Below are 15,222 nucleotides of genomic sequence, written 5' to 3'. Positions count from 1 at the left end.
CATATTTTACAACTTTTTCTCAAGAAAAACATTCATCACACAGAAAAGAGATTAAATCATAACTGTACAGTTTAACAAATACCCAAGAATATCCATATAATCACAATCCAATTAAAAATTAGAGTACTGCCAACATTCTAGGAGTCCCCACAGGCCCAGTCCTGATCATAATGGTTTCCCTCCTCCCAATAGGTAACCTCTACCCTGGCTTGTGATAATTACTTCCTTGCTTTTCTTTATCCTTCTGCCACTTAAGGATGCATTCCTAAACACTATAGTTTTGTCTCACTTGTTTTGTTCGACATTATGTTTCTACTGGGTAAGGTGGCTCGCGCCTGTAATTCCAGCACTTTGGGAGGCTGAGGTAGGTGGATTGTTTGAGCCCAAGAGTTTGAGACCACCCTGGACAACATGGCAAAACCCTGTCTCTAAAAAAAGTACAAAAAAATTAGCTGGGTGTGGTGGTGCTTGCTTCCAGTCCCAGTTACTCAGGAAGTTGAGGTGGGAGGATCACTTGAGCCTAGGGAGGTTGAGATTGCCTTGAGCCATGATCAGGCCACTGCACTCCAGCCTAGGTGGGTGATAGAGCGAGATCCTGTCTCAAAAAAAAAAAAAAAAAGAAAAATTATGTTTTTATGATTCAACTATGTTACTTCATGTAATAACATTTGCTTTAATGTATAGTGTTTCACTGTATGAATATACACCATTTATTTACCTCTTCTACTGCTGATGGATGGGTTGTTTCTAGTTTGGGGCTACTATAAATAATATTCCTATGAGCACTTTTTTATCTGTTTCCTGGTACACAAGTGGTCATGTGTACCAAATTATATTACAATCAGCAGTATATGAGGACTCCCGTTACTCCATATCCTTGCTAACAGTTGGTCAGACATTTAAATTTTAGTCATTCTGGCTGGGCGTGGTGGCTCATACCTGTAATCCCAGCACTTTGGGAGGCTGAAGTAGGTGGATCACTTGAGGCCAGTAGTTCGAGACCAGCCTGGCCAAAATGGTAAAACCCGGTCTCTACCAAAAATATAAAAATTTAGCCAGGCGTGGTAGCACATAATTGTAATCCAGCTACTCAGGAGGCTGAGGCATGAGAATTGCTTGAGCCTGGGAGGCGGAGGTTTCAGTGAGCCAAGATTGCACCACTACACTCCAGCCTGGGCAACAGAGCAAGACTGTCTCAAAAACAAAATGAAACAAAACAAAAACAAAAAAAAACTTCAGTCATTCTGGTAAATGTGTACTGGTATTCATTGTAGTTTTAATTTTTATTTCCCCAGTTACAAATGAGGCAATCCTTTTCATGTTTACTTTTTGTGTGCGTGAAGTGCCTACTGTCTTTTTACTATTGATTTGTAGGCATCTTTAAAAATTATATTAATAGTCTTCTTTTATCTTGGAATTGGTAATTTTTCAGCTGCATCTAATCTATTAAATTTGCCACTGAGATTAAATTTATTAAGTTTTTCAGTCCCAGCATTTCTATTTGTTTTTATTCAAACCCTTTTGCCACTTTTTTTCCTTTTTTAAGGAGTTCCTTGGAAAATTTTTGTCACTTTTTATGGTTTATAATTGCCTACCAAAAACTTCTGAGCTTAGGCTCTATCAACTTAAACTAGGAATCCCACGTATTTTATAATCTGTGTCCATAATTCCAATATTTGCAGTTCTTGTGGTCTATTTTTGTTTTCTAAGTTCTACTGTTTTCATTCTTGGTAACTTATACTATGTCTGGTTATCTTTGTGTGCTGAATATTTTCTCAGAAATATTGTTTGTAGAAATAATTTGAGGCTTAGAATAATGTTATCTTTCTCCAGTGAAGATTTTTACTGCTTTTGCCAGGTGTGTGGGAACAGTGGCAATCCAGAATTTCCTTAATCCAAGTTCACATCTTGAAATTTTCTAGGTAATTCAAAGGAATCAAAGCCAGGTTGCAGTCCAGGCAAAGGATGGTTTACTTCCGATTTACTCTTATTTTCTCTGGAATTCCAACTCAATGTGTAGAAGTGGGGATATTATTTATTAATATCCTTACTTGGAAGACCCTGGATTCTGACTATTCCCCAAAATCCTGATAGGACACCAAATGCTCACTTCAGCCTCTTAGCCACCTCTTTCTGAATGGTAATCACACCCAGGACAAAAATGGCCCTGAAGGCTGGTGCATTTCTTTAGGTTCCTATCATCTCCTGTATTAACACTAAGAATTAACACCAATTCTGCATTATCTTACTAGCTTTTTGATGTTTTCAATATGATATTTATATTTCATTCACTTTTTCCTTTCTTTCTTTTTCTTTTTTTTTAAAGATGGGTTTCACCATGATGGCCAGGCTGGTCTTGAACTCCTGACCTCAGGTGATCCAGCCACCTCAGCCTCCCAAAGTGCTAGGATTACAGGCATGAGCCACTGTGCCCGGCCTTACTTTTTTCTTTTAGTTGACTTTTGATGAGAGGATTGGTCTGAATTACTGTGTCTGTTGCTGCTGGAAATACACATCACCTTATTAGCTATTTAGATTTTTTTTCAGTTAGTCCAAGCTATCACCTCAATCAATGTACATGACATCACATGCAAGACTTTTCATAGTTTAATTACTGTTTATTTTTTGAATCTTCTCACAAATGAAATATCTTTAGTTAATACAACCAATAAAAAGATAATAAGCCAAAGAGTTACAACTTTTAGAAGTATATTTTGCTCAAAACAATGTGGAAATGTGATAGCTACAATAGAAACAACATAACCCTAAAGAAATGTAAAGACTAAAAAATCACATTACTGAGAAGAACATAATAGTAATGATGAATTAATAAAATATCTCAGGCCTAGCAAAGCTAATCTAATTTTGCTTAACATCTCATGTTTAATAAAAAGATATTTAATATATAATTTAAATATCTTTGTATGTAAAATGTATAAATAAAACTTTAAATATTAATGTTATGTAAGTAATCGATTGCCTCACCAATAAATTTTCTTTCTTTTTTTTTAAATTCTACCTGAATTATATTTCTTTCTTTCTTTTTTTTTAATTGTATTTTGGGCTCTGGGGTACATGTGCATATCCTGCATCCTGCAGAATTGTTGTATAGGTACATACATGCCATGGTGATTTGCTGTCTCCATCCCCGCTACCCTGTCGCCTACATCAAGCATTTCTCCCAGTGCTTTCCCTCCCCATCCTCCCTGCCCCACCGTTGTCTTTCCCCTCCCCTCCACGCCCCCCACCTAGCCCAGTGAGTATTGTTCCCTTCCCTGTGCCCAAGTGTTCTCATTGTTCATCACCTGCCTATGAGTGAAAACATGAGCTGTTTGGTTTTCTGTTCTTGTGTCAGTTTGCTGAGAATGATGGTTTCTAGATTCATCCATGTCTCTACAAAGGACTGAACTTGTCATTTTTTATGGCTGCATAGTATTCCATGATGTATATGTGCCACATTTTCCTTGTCCAGTCTGTCATTGATGGGCATTTGGGTTGGTTCCAGGTCTTTACTATTGTAAACAGCACTGCAACGAACATATGTGTGCATGTGTCTTTATAACAGAACAATTTATAATCCTTTGGGTATATACCCAGTAATGGGATTGCTGGGTCAAATGGAATTTCTATTTCTAAATCTTTGAGGAATCACCACACTGTCTTCCATAATGCTTGAACTAATTTATACTCCCACCAACAGTGTAAAAGTGTTCCTTTTTCTCCACATCCTCTCCAGCATCTGTTGTCTCCAGATTTTTTTTTTTTTTTTTGAGACAGAGTCTCACTCTGTCACCAGGCTGGAGCGCAGGGGCACAATCTCGGCTCACTGCAACCTCCACCTCCTGGGTTCAAGCAATTCTCCTGCCTCAGCTTCCCAAGTAGCTGGGACTACAGGCGCATGCCACCACACCCAGCTAATTTTTGTATTTTTAGTAGAGACGAGGTTTCACCATGTTGGCCAGGATGGGCTGGATCTCTTGACCTCCTGATCCGTCCGCCTCGGCCTCCCAAAATGCTGGGATTACAGGCATGAGCCACTGCACCCAGCCTCCAGATTTTTTAATGATCGCCATTCTAACTGGCATGAGATGGTATCTCAATGTGGTTTTGATTTGCATTTATCTAATGACCAACGATGATGAGCATTTTTTTGTTGATGAGCATATGTTTGTTGGCCACACAAATGTCTTCTTTTGAAAAGCATCTGTTCATATCCTTTGCCCACTTTTGAATGGGTTTTTTTTTTCTTGTAAATCTGCTTTAGTTCTTTGTAGATTCTGGATATTAGCCCTTTGTCAGATGGGTAGATTGCAAAAATTTTTTCCCATTCTGTTGGTTGCTGGTTCACTATAATGATTGTTTCTTTTGCTGTGCAGAAGCTCTTAAATTTAATTAGATCCCATTTGTCTATTTTGGCTTTTGCTGTCATTGCTTTTGGTGTTTTACTCATGAAGTCCTTGTCTGTGCCTATGTCCTGAATGGTGTTGCTTAGGTTTTCTTCTAGGGTTTTTATGGTGTTAGTTCTTATGTTTAAATCTTTAATCCCTCTGGAATTAATTTTAGTGTAAGGTGTCAGGAAGGGGTCCAGTTTCAGCTTCCTGCATATGGCTAGCCAGTTTTCCCAACACCATTTATTAAACAGGGAATCCTTTCTCCATTGCTCATTTTTGTCTGGTTTGTCAAAGATCAGATGGTTGTAGATGTGTGGCATTGCTTCCGACGCCTCTGTTCTGTTCCATTGGTCTATATCTTTGTTTTGGTATCAGTACCATGATGTTTTGATTACTGTAGCCTTGTACTACAGTTTGAAGTCAGGTAGCATGATGCCTACAGCTTTGTTCTTTTTGCTTAGGATTGTCTTGGCTATGCGGGCTCTCTTTTGGTTCCATATGAAGTTTAAAGTGTTTTTTTCCAGTTCTGTGAAGGTCAATGGTAGCTTGATGGGGATAGCATTGAATCTGTAAATTACTTTGGGCAGTATGGCCATTTTCACAATATTGATTCTTCCTAACCATAAGCATGGAATGTTTTTCTGTTTGTGTCCTCTTATTTCCTTGATCAGTGGTTTGTAGTTCTTCTTGAAGAGATCTTTTACATCCTTTGTTAGCTGTATTCCTAGGTATTTTATTCTCTTTGTAGCAATTGTAAATGGGAGTTCGCTCATGATTTGGCTCTCTGTCTGTTGTTGATGTATAGGAATGCTTGTGATTTCTGCACATTTTGTGCAGAAAATATGCAGATCCTGAGACTTTGCCGAAGTTGCTTATCAGCCTAAGGAGGGTTTGGGCTGAGACAATGGGGTCTTCTAAATATAGGATCATGTTGTCTGCAAATAGGGACAATCTGACTTCTTCTTTTCCTAGTCGAATGCCCTTTATTTCCTTTTCTTGCCTAATTGCTCTGGCTAGAACTTCCAATACTATATTGAATAAGAGTGGTGAGAGAGGGCATTCTTGTCTAATGCCAGTTTTTAAAGGTAATGCTTCTAGTTTTTGCCTGTTCAGTATGATATTGGCTGTGGGTTTGTCATAAATAGCTTTTTTTTGTCATAAATAGTTTTTATTATTTTGAGATACATTCCATCGATATCTAGTTTATTGAGAGTTTTTAGCATAAAGGGCTGTTGAATTTTGTCAAAGGCCTTCTCTGCATCTGTTGAGATGATCATGTGGTTTTTGTCTTTGGTTCTGTTTATGCAGTGGATTACGTTTATAGATTTGTGTATGTTGAACCAATCTTGCATCCCCGGGATGAAGCCTACTTGATCATGGTGCATAAGCTTTTTAATGTGCTGTTGGATTCAGTTTGCCAGTATTTTATTGAAGATTTTTGCATCAAAGATCATCACGGATATTGGCCTGTAGTTTTCTTTTTTAGTTGTGTCTCTGCTAGGTTTTGGTATCAGGATGATGTTGGTCTCATAGAAAGAGTTAGGGAGGATTTCCTCTTTTTGTATTGTTTGGAATAGTTTCAACAGGAATGGTACCAGCTCCTCTTTTTACATCTGGTAGAATTCGGCTATGAACCCATCTGGACCTGGACTTTTTTTGGCTGGTAGGCTATTGCTGCCTTGATTATTGCTGCCTTGTTATTGGTCTATTCAGGGCTTCAACTTCTTCCTGGCTTAGTCTTGGGAGTGTGCAAGTGTCCAGGAATTTATCTATTTCTTCCAGATTTACTGGTTTATGTGCATAGAGTGGTTTGTAGTAATCTCGGATGGCAGTTTGTATTTCTGAGGAATTAGTGGTGATCTCCCCTTTATTGTTTTTTATTGCATCTGTTTGATCCTTCTCTCTTTTCTTTTTTAATAGTCTAGCTAGTGGTCTATTTTGTTGATCTTTTCAAAAAACCAGCTCCTGGATTTATTGATTTTTTGAAGGGTTTTTTGTGTCTCTATCTCCCTCAGTTCTGCTCTGATCTTAGTTATTTCTTATTTTCTGCTTTTTTTTGATCTTGCTCTTCTAGCTCTTTCAATTTTGATCTTAGTTATTTCCTGTCTTCTGCTTTTTTGATCTTGCTCCTCTAGCTCTTTCAATTTTGATGATAGGGTATCGATTTTAGATCTTCCTTGTTTCTCATGTGGGCATTTATTGCTATAAATTTCCCTTTAGACACTGCTTTAAATGTGTCCCATAGATTCTGGTACATTGATTGCGTCTTCGTTCTCATTGGTTTCGAAGATCATTTTTATGTTCTTCATTTTATGTTCTGCCTTCATTTCATTGTTTATCAATTCGTCATTCAGGAGCAAGTTGTTCACTTTCCATGTGATTATGTGGTTTTGAGTGCTTTTCTTAATCCTGAGTTCTAATTTGATTGCGCTGTGGTCTGAGAGACTGTTATGATTTCCATTCTTTTGCATTTGCTGAGGAGTGATTTACTTCCAATTATGTGGTCAATTTTAGCGTAAGTGCAATGTGGTGCTGAGAAGAATGTGTATCCTGCGGATTTGGAGTGGAGTGTTCTGTAAATATGTATTAGGTCTGCTTGGTCCAGATCTGTGTTCAAGTCCTGAATATTCTTGTTGACTTTCTGTCTCGTTTATCTATCCAATATTGTCAGTGCAGTGTTAAAGTCTCCCACTATTATTGTGCAGGAGTCTAAGTCTCTTTGTAGGTCATTTAGAACTTGCTTTATGTATCTGGGTGCGCCTGCATTGGGTGCATATATATTTAGGACAGTTAGCTCTTCTTGGTTCATTGATCCTTTTACTATTTTTTACTTTGTCTCTTTTGATCTTTGTTGGTTTAAAGTCCATTTTATCACAGACTAGGATTGCCACCCCTCCTTTTTTTGCTCTCCATTTGCTTGGTAAATCTTCTTCCATCCCTTTATTTTGAGTCTATGTGAGTCTGTGCATGTGACATGGGTCTCCTGAATACAGCACACCAATGGGTCTTGACTTTTTATCCAGTTTGCCAGTCTGTGTCTTTTGACTGGGGCATTTAGGCCATTTACATTCAATGTTAATATTGTTATGTTTGAATTTGATCCTGCCATTTTGTTACTGGCTGGTTGTTTTGCCTATTAGTTGACGCGATTTCTTCATTGTGTTGTTGTTCTTTACCATTTGGTACATTTTTGCAGTGGCTGATACTGGTTGTTCCTTTCCATGTTTAGTACTTCCTTCAGGAGCTCTTGTAAGGCAGGTCTTGTAGTGACAAATTTCTCAGCAATTGCTTGTCCGTAAAGGATTTATTTCTCCTTCACTTATGAGCTTAGTTTGGCTGGATGAAATTCTGGGTTGAAAATTCTTTTCTTTAAGGATGTTGAATATTGGCATCCCTTCTAGTTTGTAGGGTTTCTGCCGAGAGAGCTGCTGTGAGTCTGATGGTCTTTCCTTTGTGGGTGACTTGACCTTTCTCTTGCTGCCCTTAGGATTTTTTCCTTCATTTCAACCCTGGTGAATCTGATGATTATGTGCCTTGGGGTTGCTCTTCTTGAGTATCTTTGTGGTGTTCTCTGTATTTCCTGGATTTGAATGTTGGCCTGCCTTGTTAGGTTGGGGAAGTTCTCTTGGATAATATCCTGAAGAGTGTTTTCCAGCTTGGATTCATTCTCCCCGTAACAATCAGGTACGCCTATCAAGCGTAGATTAGGTCTTTTCACATAATCCCATACTTCTTGGAGGCTTTGTTCGTTTCCTTTCACTTTTTTTCTCTAATCTTGCCTTCTCCTTTCATTTCACTGATTTGATCTTCAATCTCTGACATCCTTTCTTCTGCTTGATCGATTCGGCTGTTGAAACTTGTGTATGCCTCGTGAAGTTCTTGTGCTGTGTTTTTCAACTCCGTCAAGTCATTTATGCTCTTTTCTAAGCTGGTTATTCTAGTTAGCATTTCATCTAACCTTTTTTCAAAGTTCTTAGTTTCTTTGCATTGGTTAGAACATGATCTTTTAACTCAGAGAAGTTTATTACCCACCTTCTGAAGCCTGCTTCTGTCAATTTGTCAAACTCATTCTCTGTCTTATTTTATTCCCTTGATGGTGAAGAGTTGTGATCCCTTGGAGGAGAAGAGGTGTTCTGGTCTTTGATGGTTTCATCCTTTTTGTGCTGGTTTCTTCCCATCTTGGTGGATTTATCTCGCTTTGATCTTTGAAGTTGGTGATTTCGGGAGCAATCTGAGTGGACTTCCTTCCTGTTGAGGTTGGAGCTATATCTTTTTTGGCCTGTAGAGGCGCTGCTGGGCTGCCTTGGATTCAGTCAGGCTGCTGGGTGGATTCAGTCAGGCTCCAAACTCCCTGGAGTTTGTTTATGCAGGTGAGATTAGCCCTGCCTTCCCAATGGCTCTCTCCTTTCTCTCCTTCCCCGAACTCAATCTTCCTGGCTGGGGTCAAACTGGTGTATTTGCTGTGAAGCTCTCTAGCGCACTGGCTTCAGTTTGAGTTTTGTGGGGGTGGGGCCTGCCAGGCCTTATGGCCTGTTTCCCTGCTTTCTGCCTCTTTCTGTGGGACAGGTAGTTCTGTCCTGCTGGTGTTAGCCCAAACTTCCACCTAGGTCCCTGCTGACAACCTAAGGCACCAGGCGGGAGCTGTTACTCAGATTTGAATTGACAACCCACAGTGCCCCTCAGTCCTGCGGGGTTCTCATGGACGGTGGGTTGCAGGAGAGATGAGGGAAACACAGGATCCGAATCGGAGCATCGAGGCGGGTGAAGTCCCCAACCCTCTGAGCCGGCTACATGTTCCAGATGGGGATGCACCCTGCCCTGTCTCAGTTCACCCTCCTTGGGCTGCTGTTGCCTGGCTTTGGCTTCGGCTCACCTTCCCTGGGCTATTTTCAGTGACCTACTAGTCCCACCAAAATGAACCTGGAACCTTGCTTGGAATCCTGAAGTCTTCTAGCCCTCCAGTCTCATTCACTGGGAGCTGCATTCCGGTGTTGCCTCCTCTTGGCCATCTTGTTGCACCACCACCACCTCACCAATAAATTTTCCAACTAATCAAACTTGGTAACTGATTGCAAATATAACAAAACTAATCCAGTTTAAATTCCATGACCCATTATTCAGTAACATTCATGCTAATATCCCAAATTCCTTGCCCCTACATTTCATCATCCCCATCTGGCAAAATCCTAACTCTAGATGAACTCAACTACCCATTTTTTCTCTGCCTGTACTCATGCAGCCAAGGGTTACTGGTGAGAGTGATCTAAACAGGCATGTTGAATTATATTGTGACCATATGATGGCCAATCTTCAGTGAGCTCTCAAACTTCCCAGCAATATATATTTTCTCTGGAAAATTCACTCTCCTGTTTTTCAAAATACTATTTCAAACCTTCCATACTTCCCCTTATTCTTAGTGGATGGCTTCATCTTCTACTTTATAGAGAACAGAAAAAGCATTGGATTGGCATAAGTTGTCATCTAAATGACAAAAATACAATTTTACTAATATCTACAACCATTCTACTATTTTCTCCTATTATAATAGAGGAGCTATCCTCCCTCCTGTCGAAGCTAACACCACCTCATGTGCTTTAGGATCCCACCCTACCCTGCGTTCTCACCTTATACCATCAACCTCTCCTTCTCAAATGATCCTTCCCATTGACTTTTAAAATGTTCTCTTGTATCAAAACAGAAACACCAAGGCCAGATGCAGTGGCTCATGCCTGTAATCCCAGCACTTTGGGAGGCCCAGATGGTTGAGTCACTTGAGGTCAGGAGTTCGAGACCAGCCTGGCCAACATGGTGAGACTCTGTCTCTACTAAAACTACAAAAATTAGCCAGGCATGGTGGCACGCACCTGTAATCCCAGCTCTGGAGGCTGAGGCAGGAGGATCACTTGAGCCCAGGAAGCAGATGTTGCCATGGGCCAAGATCATGCCACTGCATTCCAGTCTGGACAATAGTGAGACTCCTCAAAAAAACAAACAAGGCCGGGCGCGGTGGCTCACGCCTGTAATCCCAGCACTTTGGGAGGCCGAGGCGGGTGGATCACGAGGTCAAGAGATCGAGACCATCCCGGTCAACATGGTGAAACCCTGTCTCTACTAAAAATACAAAAAATTAGCTGGGCACGGTGGTGCGTGCCTGTAATCCCAGCTACTCAGGAGGCTGAGGCAGGAGAATTGCCAGAACCCAGGAGGCGGAGGTTGCGGTGAGCCGAGATCACGCCATTGCACTCCAGCCTGGGTAACAACAGTGAAACTCCGTCTCAAGAAAAACAAACAAACAAACAAAAAACAATCCCAGAAACACTAAACAAATATTCATAACCTAAATTACTAATCCATCTCTTTCCTTTCTCACATTTCCCAAAAGAGTTGTCATTTATACTGATCCCATTTGTTAATCTCTCACTCACTTCTCAACCCATACAAACCTGGCTTCTGGATCTAACACTCCACCAAAACAGCTCTTCATACCTATGAATTCCCTGTCACTAAGACCAAAGGACATAGTTCCTTCATTATTTTATTTGACCTCTTAGCAGCATTAGCACCACAGTCCAATCTTTCTTTAATATTTCTCCCTCAACTTTCATGGCAACATCCTCAATTTTCCTCCCATTATTCTGGCTGCTTCTGACCATTCTCCTTTGCAGGCTTATGCTGCTTCATCCAACTATTAGCTGTAGGTTCCCTCTGCTCTTCCTATGCTCACCTATTCCTGCTGGCTTTAACTATCAACTATTGCAAGAAAACTTATGAGTTACTATCTCCAGCCTAGCCACTTCTCTGAGACCCCAAACTCATGTATCTAACTGCCTCTGCCTGGTTATCTCAGAAAGCACCTCAAACTCAAAATGTCCAAAACAGAACTCATAAGTCTCTCTCCAAACCTGATTTCCATCTGCTGCTTCCTCTTCAGTGAATAGCACCACCAGCTATCCAGTAGCACCAGCAAGAAACCGAGTCATCCTTCCCCTTCTCCCTCTGTAATACAATCTGTCAGGTAATTTCAGTTTTATCTCTTAAATATTAAATTCATCCACTTCTCCTCATCTTCACTACTCTAGTCCAAACTACCGTCATCTCTCTCTAAGACTACTACAATAGCTTCCTTTTGTATGTGATTCCATTGACTACCCCTCAAGTATGCATTCTCCACACTGCAACTGATATTTTCAAAAGTTGAGATAAAGAAAAACTTGAACATGGCTTATGAGGTCCTGCTCCTGCATGGCCTGACACCTATCTACCTCTCCAGCCTTGTCTTGAACTATGCATGTTTTCTACAACAGCCTCAGGCTCTTTCAGTCTCTTTTACTCAGTATGTTCCTTCTGACCTTGCTGTTCTGACTAGAATGCTCTTTCCTTTCCTCTTCACCTCATATACTCCTGTGAATCCTTCAGATCTCAACCTAATGCCAACTCCTTTGAGGCTTTACTTGACTTCTATGGCTGAATTATACCAGCCTGTTCTAGACATTTATGGCCCTGTATCTGTCTTCAAACATTTCTTAGTGTACTTTTTTCCTTTTGGTATTACTACCTTAGCTCTAAGTTCCATAAAGGCATAAATGATCCAGTTTTACATGCTATCATCTGCCTTGCACACTGTATGGCATATCTTTGGTGCTTTATAAATATTTTTTGTATGGATGATGATAAAGAGCTTTAGATTCCTTTCATCCACACATGACATTTAATTACATAACATTTTCAAAAGTGTTCATTATCGGAGACTCTAACCTATAGCAATACTCACACATTGCGCCAAGATATATGTGCAAGGATATCCATTGCAACACAGTAACACCATCAGTCTAGAAACCACCTAAATAGTTCATTACTAGGAGAAGGGTTAAATTGTGATATATACACAGCTTGGAATATTATACAGCAGTTAAATAAAATGGCACATAAAGATACCCTAGTTTGCCTTTGAGTAAAAAAGGCAAATTACAGAATATTATTAGTATGATCTCGTTTCCAATAAAAAAGTCATTATATAAGGCTGGGTGTGGTGGGTCACACCCATAATCCCAGCACTCTGGGAGGCCAAGGCAGGCAGATCGCTTGAGCTCATGAGTTCAAGACCAGCCTGGGCAACATGGTGAAACCCTGTCTCTGCAAAAAATAGAAAAAATTAGCTGGGTAGGGTGGCATGAGCCTGTAGTCCCAACTACTTGGAAGGCTGAGGTGGGAGGATTGTTTGAGCCTGGGAGGCAGAGTCCCGTTGGAGTGAGTGAAGATGGCACCACTGCACTCCAGCCTGGGCGACAGAGTGAGACCCCATCAAAAAAAAAACAAAAAAAAAACCTCCAAAAAACAAAAAAACATATATAATTTGTGCCAGAAAGGTACAAAAGAAGGTCTGAAAGGAAATCATTAACAGTGATTATCTCTGAGATGGAAAATCGGGAGCCGTGAAGAGGAACTTCTTCTTCCTATACTTATTTATGTATTGTTTGAAGTGTTTTATACATTAATGTATTACTGTTATACTTTAAAAACTGTAGCTACAAAAGGGCAACATTCAAAATTCACCTTTGTAAGCTGAGTAGGATCAAACCGAAGAACCTTTTGGTTACAGCAGGGATAAATTCCAGTGCCAATAGTATTCACTGAACTTGCTGCAGAAGGATAAACCACTGTTTCTGAGTGGTACTGACAATGTGAAAATTCAATACAGAGAAAGGCCTGAATAAACAAACAGATAAAATCAACTATTACTTCCACAACAAAAGTATACATTTCAAAAACACTTAAGACCAAATATTATATGTTCCATTTATATGAAATATGCAGAAAAAAGTCAATCTATACAGACACAAAGTAGATTAGTGGTTGCCAGGGGCTGGAGGTTATAATATGGAATAGCAGCAAAAGGACACAAGGGATCTTTCTGAGGTGATGGAAATGTGCTAAAATTGGATGATAGTGATGACTGTGCAACTCTAAATTTACAAAAAAAAGTGAATTACAAATTTAAAAAGAGTAAATTCTGAACACAACCTAACTTAAAAAAATATAAAAAATTAAAATGAGTAAATTTTACGGTGTGTAATTCTACCTGAATAAAACTATTAGACAGCAAAACATCAAATCACCTTAAGCAAATTTCAGATGAATTAAACTGATCTTGATATACATTCAATTTTACAATCAGACAATCATCTCAAATGTTTTCCAAAGAAAAATAAAATTTTGCTTCATTTGGTTACTCCTTGATGCATTTTTTTTTGAGACAGAGTCTCGCTCTGTTGCCCAGAATGGAGTGAAGTGGCACTATCTTGGCTCACTGCAATCTCTGCCTTCTGGGTTCAAGCGATTCTCCTGCCTCAGCCTCCAAAGTATCTGGGATTACAGGTGCCCAGCATCATACCGGGCTAATTTTTGTATTTTTAGTAGAGACAGGGTTTTGCCATGTTGGTCAGACTGGTCTTGAACTCCTGACCTCAGATGATCTGCCCACCTCGGCCTCCCAAAGTTCTGGGATTACAAGTGTGAGCCCATGCCTGGCCCCTTGATATATTTTTAAGGTAAATATTTAGCATCAATATTAATAAAAACTGACATAACTTTGAATCATTGGCTTTGAAAACTCTGACAAAAGCTTATCAAGTTTTAATAATAAAATTAGCCATCAGGTTTCAAATGTTTGTAAGTTGGGAAAATAGGGCCAGGTGTGATGGTACACACCTGTCACTCTAGCTACTAGGGAGGCTGAGGTAGAAGGATTGCTTAAACCTAGGAAATCGAGGCCAGCTTGGGCAACATAGCAAGATCCCATCTCAGGAAAAAATAAAAAGAAGGAAAGAACTGGTGCAAGCACTGTCTAAGGAGTTTCAGTGGACACAGGTGCTGCTTGTGATGGGAAAAATCACTGGGCTAGGCAGTAGACACACGTAGTGCCACCAGTTCTGAGAAAAGGTTGGTTGAGATGGATCTGAGTCCCAGGAGTTGGTTTGGAGAAGGGAAACTGAGGCTCTGAGTGGTGAGATTATTGGATTCAGAGATACTATGGGGCTCTGAAGGTTGGAATCTATTAGCCTTCTGGGGTAGGGAGAGCATCCTTGAGTAGATGATACCTTACTCAGACCCAGAGGGGACACGACTTTTGGGCCTGTGCAGGGGGCACCATTGGTGGATGATAATGTTGAGCTTTGAAGGCAGGAGATCTTGAGGAAGTAAAACCATTTTGTCTTGAGAGAAAGGAAGTGAGTGTTGGGCTTTTTGTGTCATGGTTGGGGGAGTCATTGAGAGGGCAATTCCATTAGTCAGTGGCAGGTGGAAAGTTTGTAAGAAATACCACTATGCCAGGGGACTGGGGAAAGACCCCAGATGTCATTGTTTCTGTGTGGAGATCCTGTGTGAGTGGTGGTGGTGTATTCTAAGAAGGGGCAGTACCGCTGAATGATTAAGGGTGATCCCACAAGGCCTGGGGTGAAGAAATACCTAAATGGGTAATATCATTAATCCCTGTTGGAGAAAGGACCAGAAGAGGTGAAAGAGTGATACCTTGGACTGCATGGAGGAGAGATCACTGGACTTTTGGGAGGTACCCTGACCGGTACTCTGACCATTTGTTTCTTTTGGGGGGCCTCTGAGATGGGATGAAAAGCTATAGCATTGCACCAGGAGTGAGCCCTTGTTGAGAGAGTTCCTTACTCGGGGAGACTCTAAGAAGGGGAATTCCTGAAAAGGGTCCTGTCGGGAAGAGAGGGACTCTGAGTGAGGACAGGTTAAAAAAAAAACAAAAAAAAACCAAGTTGGCCAGGTGCAGTGGCTCAGGCCTGTAATCCTAGCACTTCAGGAGGCCGAG

The 15,222-nt window shown here is 40.4% G+C and overlaps 1 protein-coding gene across 5 annotated transcripts in view; it reads right to left on the bottom strand.

Annotated features, from left to right (window-relative positions):
- Window positions 1-15,222, bottom strand: part of SANBR (SANT and BTB domain regulator of CSR) — a 65,887-nt gene that overhangs the window by 17,890 nt on the left and 32,775 nt on the right. For all 5 annotated transcript variants that reach the window (XR_001111508.3, XM_012477264.2, XM_012477263.3 and 2 more), the window contains one exon: window positions 12,945-13,097. Coding sequence is in view for 4 of the 5 variants with exons in the window: in XM_012477264.2 (XP_012332687.1) it covers window positions 12,945-13,097 (153 nt within the window). In the remaining variant the exon portion in view is untranslated. The remainder of the gene's footprint in view (window positions 1-12,944; window positions 13,098-15,222) is intronic.

This window comes from Aotus nancymaae, unplaced genomic scaffold (assembly GCF_030222135.1).
Source record: "Aotus nancymaae isolate 86718 unplaced genomic scaffold, 86718_ANA_hifiasm-v0.15.2.pri h1tg000057l, whole genome shotgun sequence".
In the NCBI taxonomy this organism is placed as follows: Eukaryota; Metazoa; Chordata; class Mammalia; order Primates; family Aotidae; genus Aotus; species Aotus nancymaae.
Note: the sequence above shows the minus strand (reverse complement) of the source record. Positions and strands in the feature narration are given on the sequence as shown.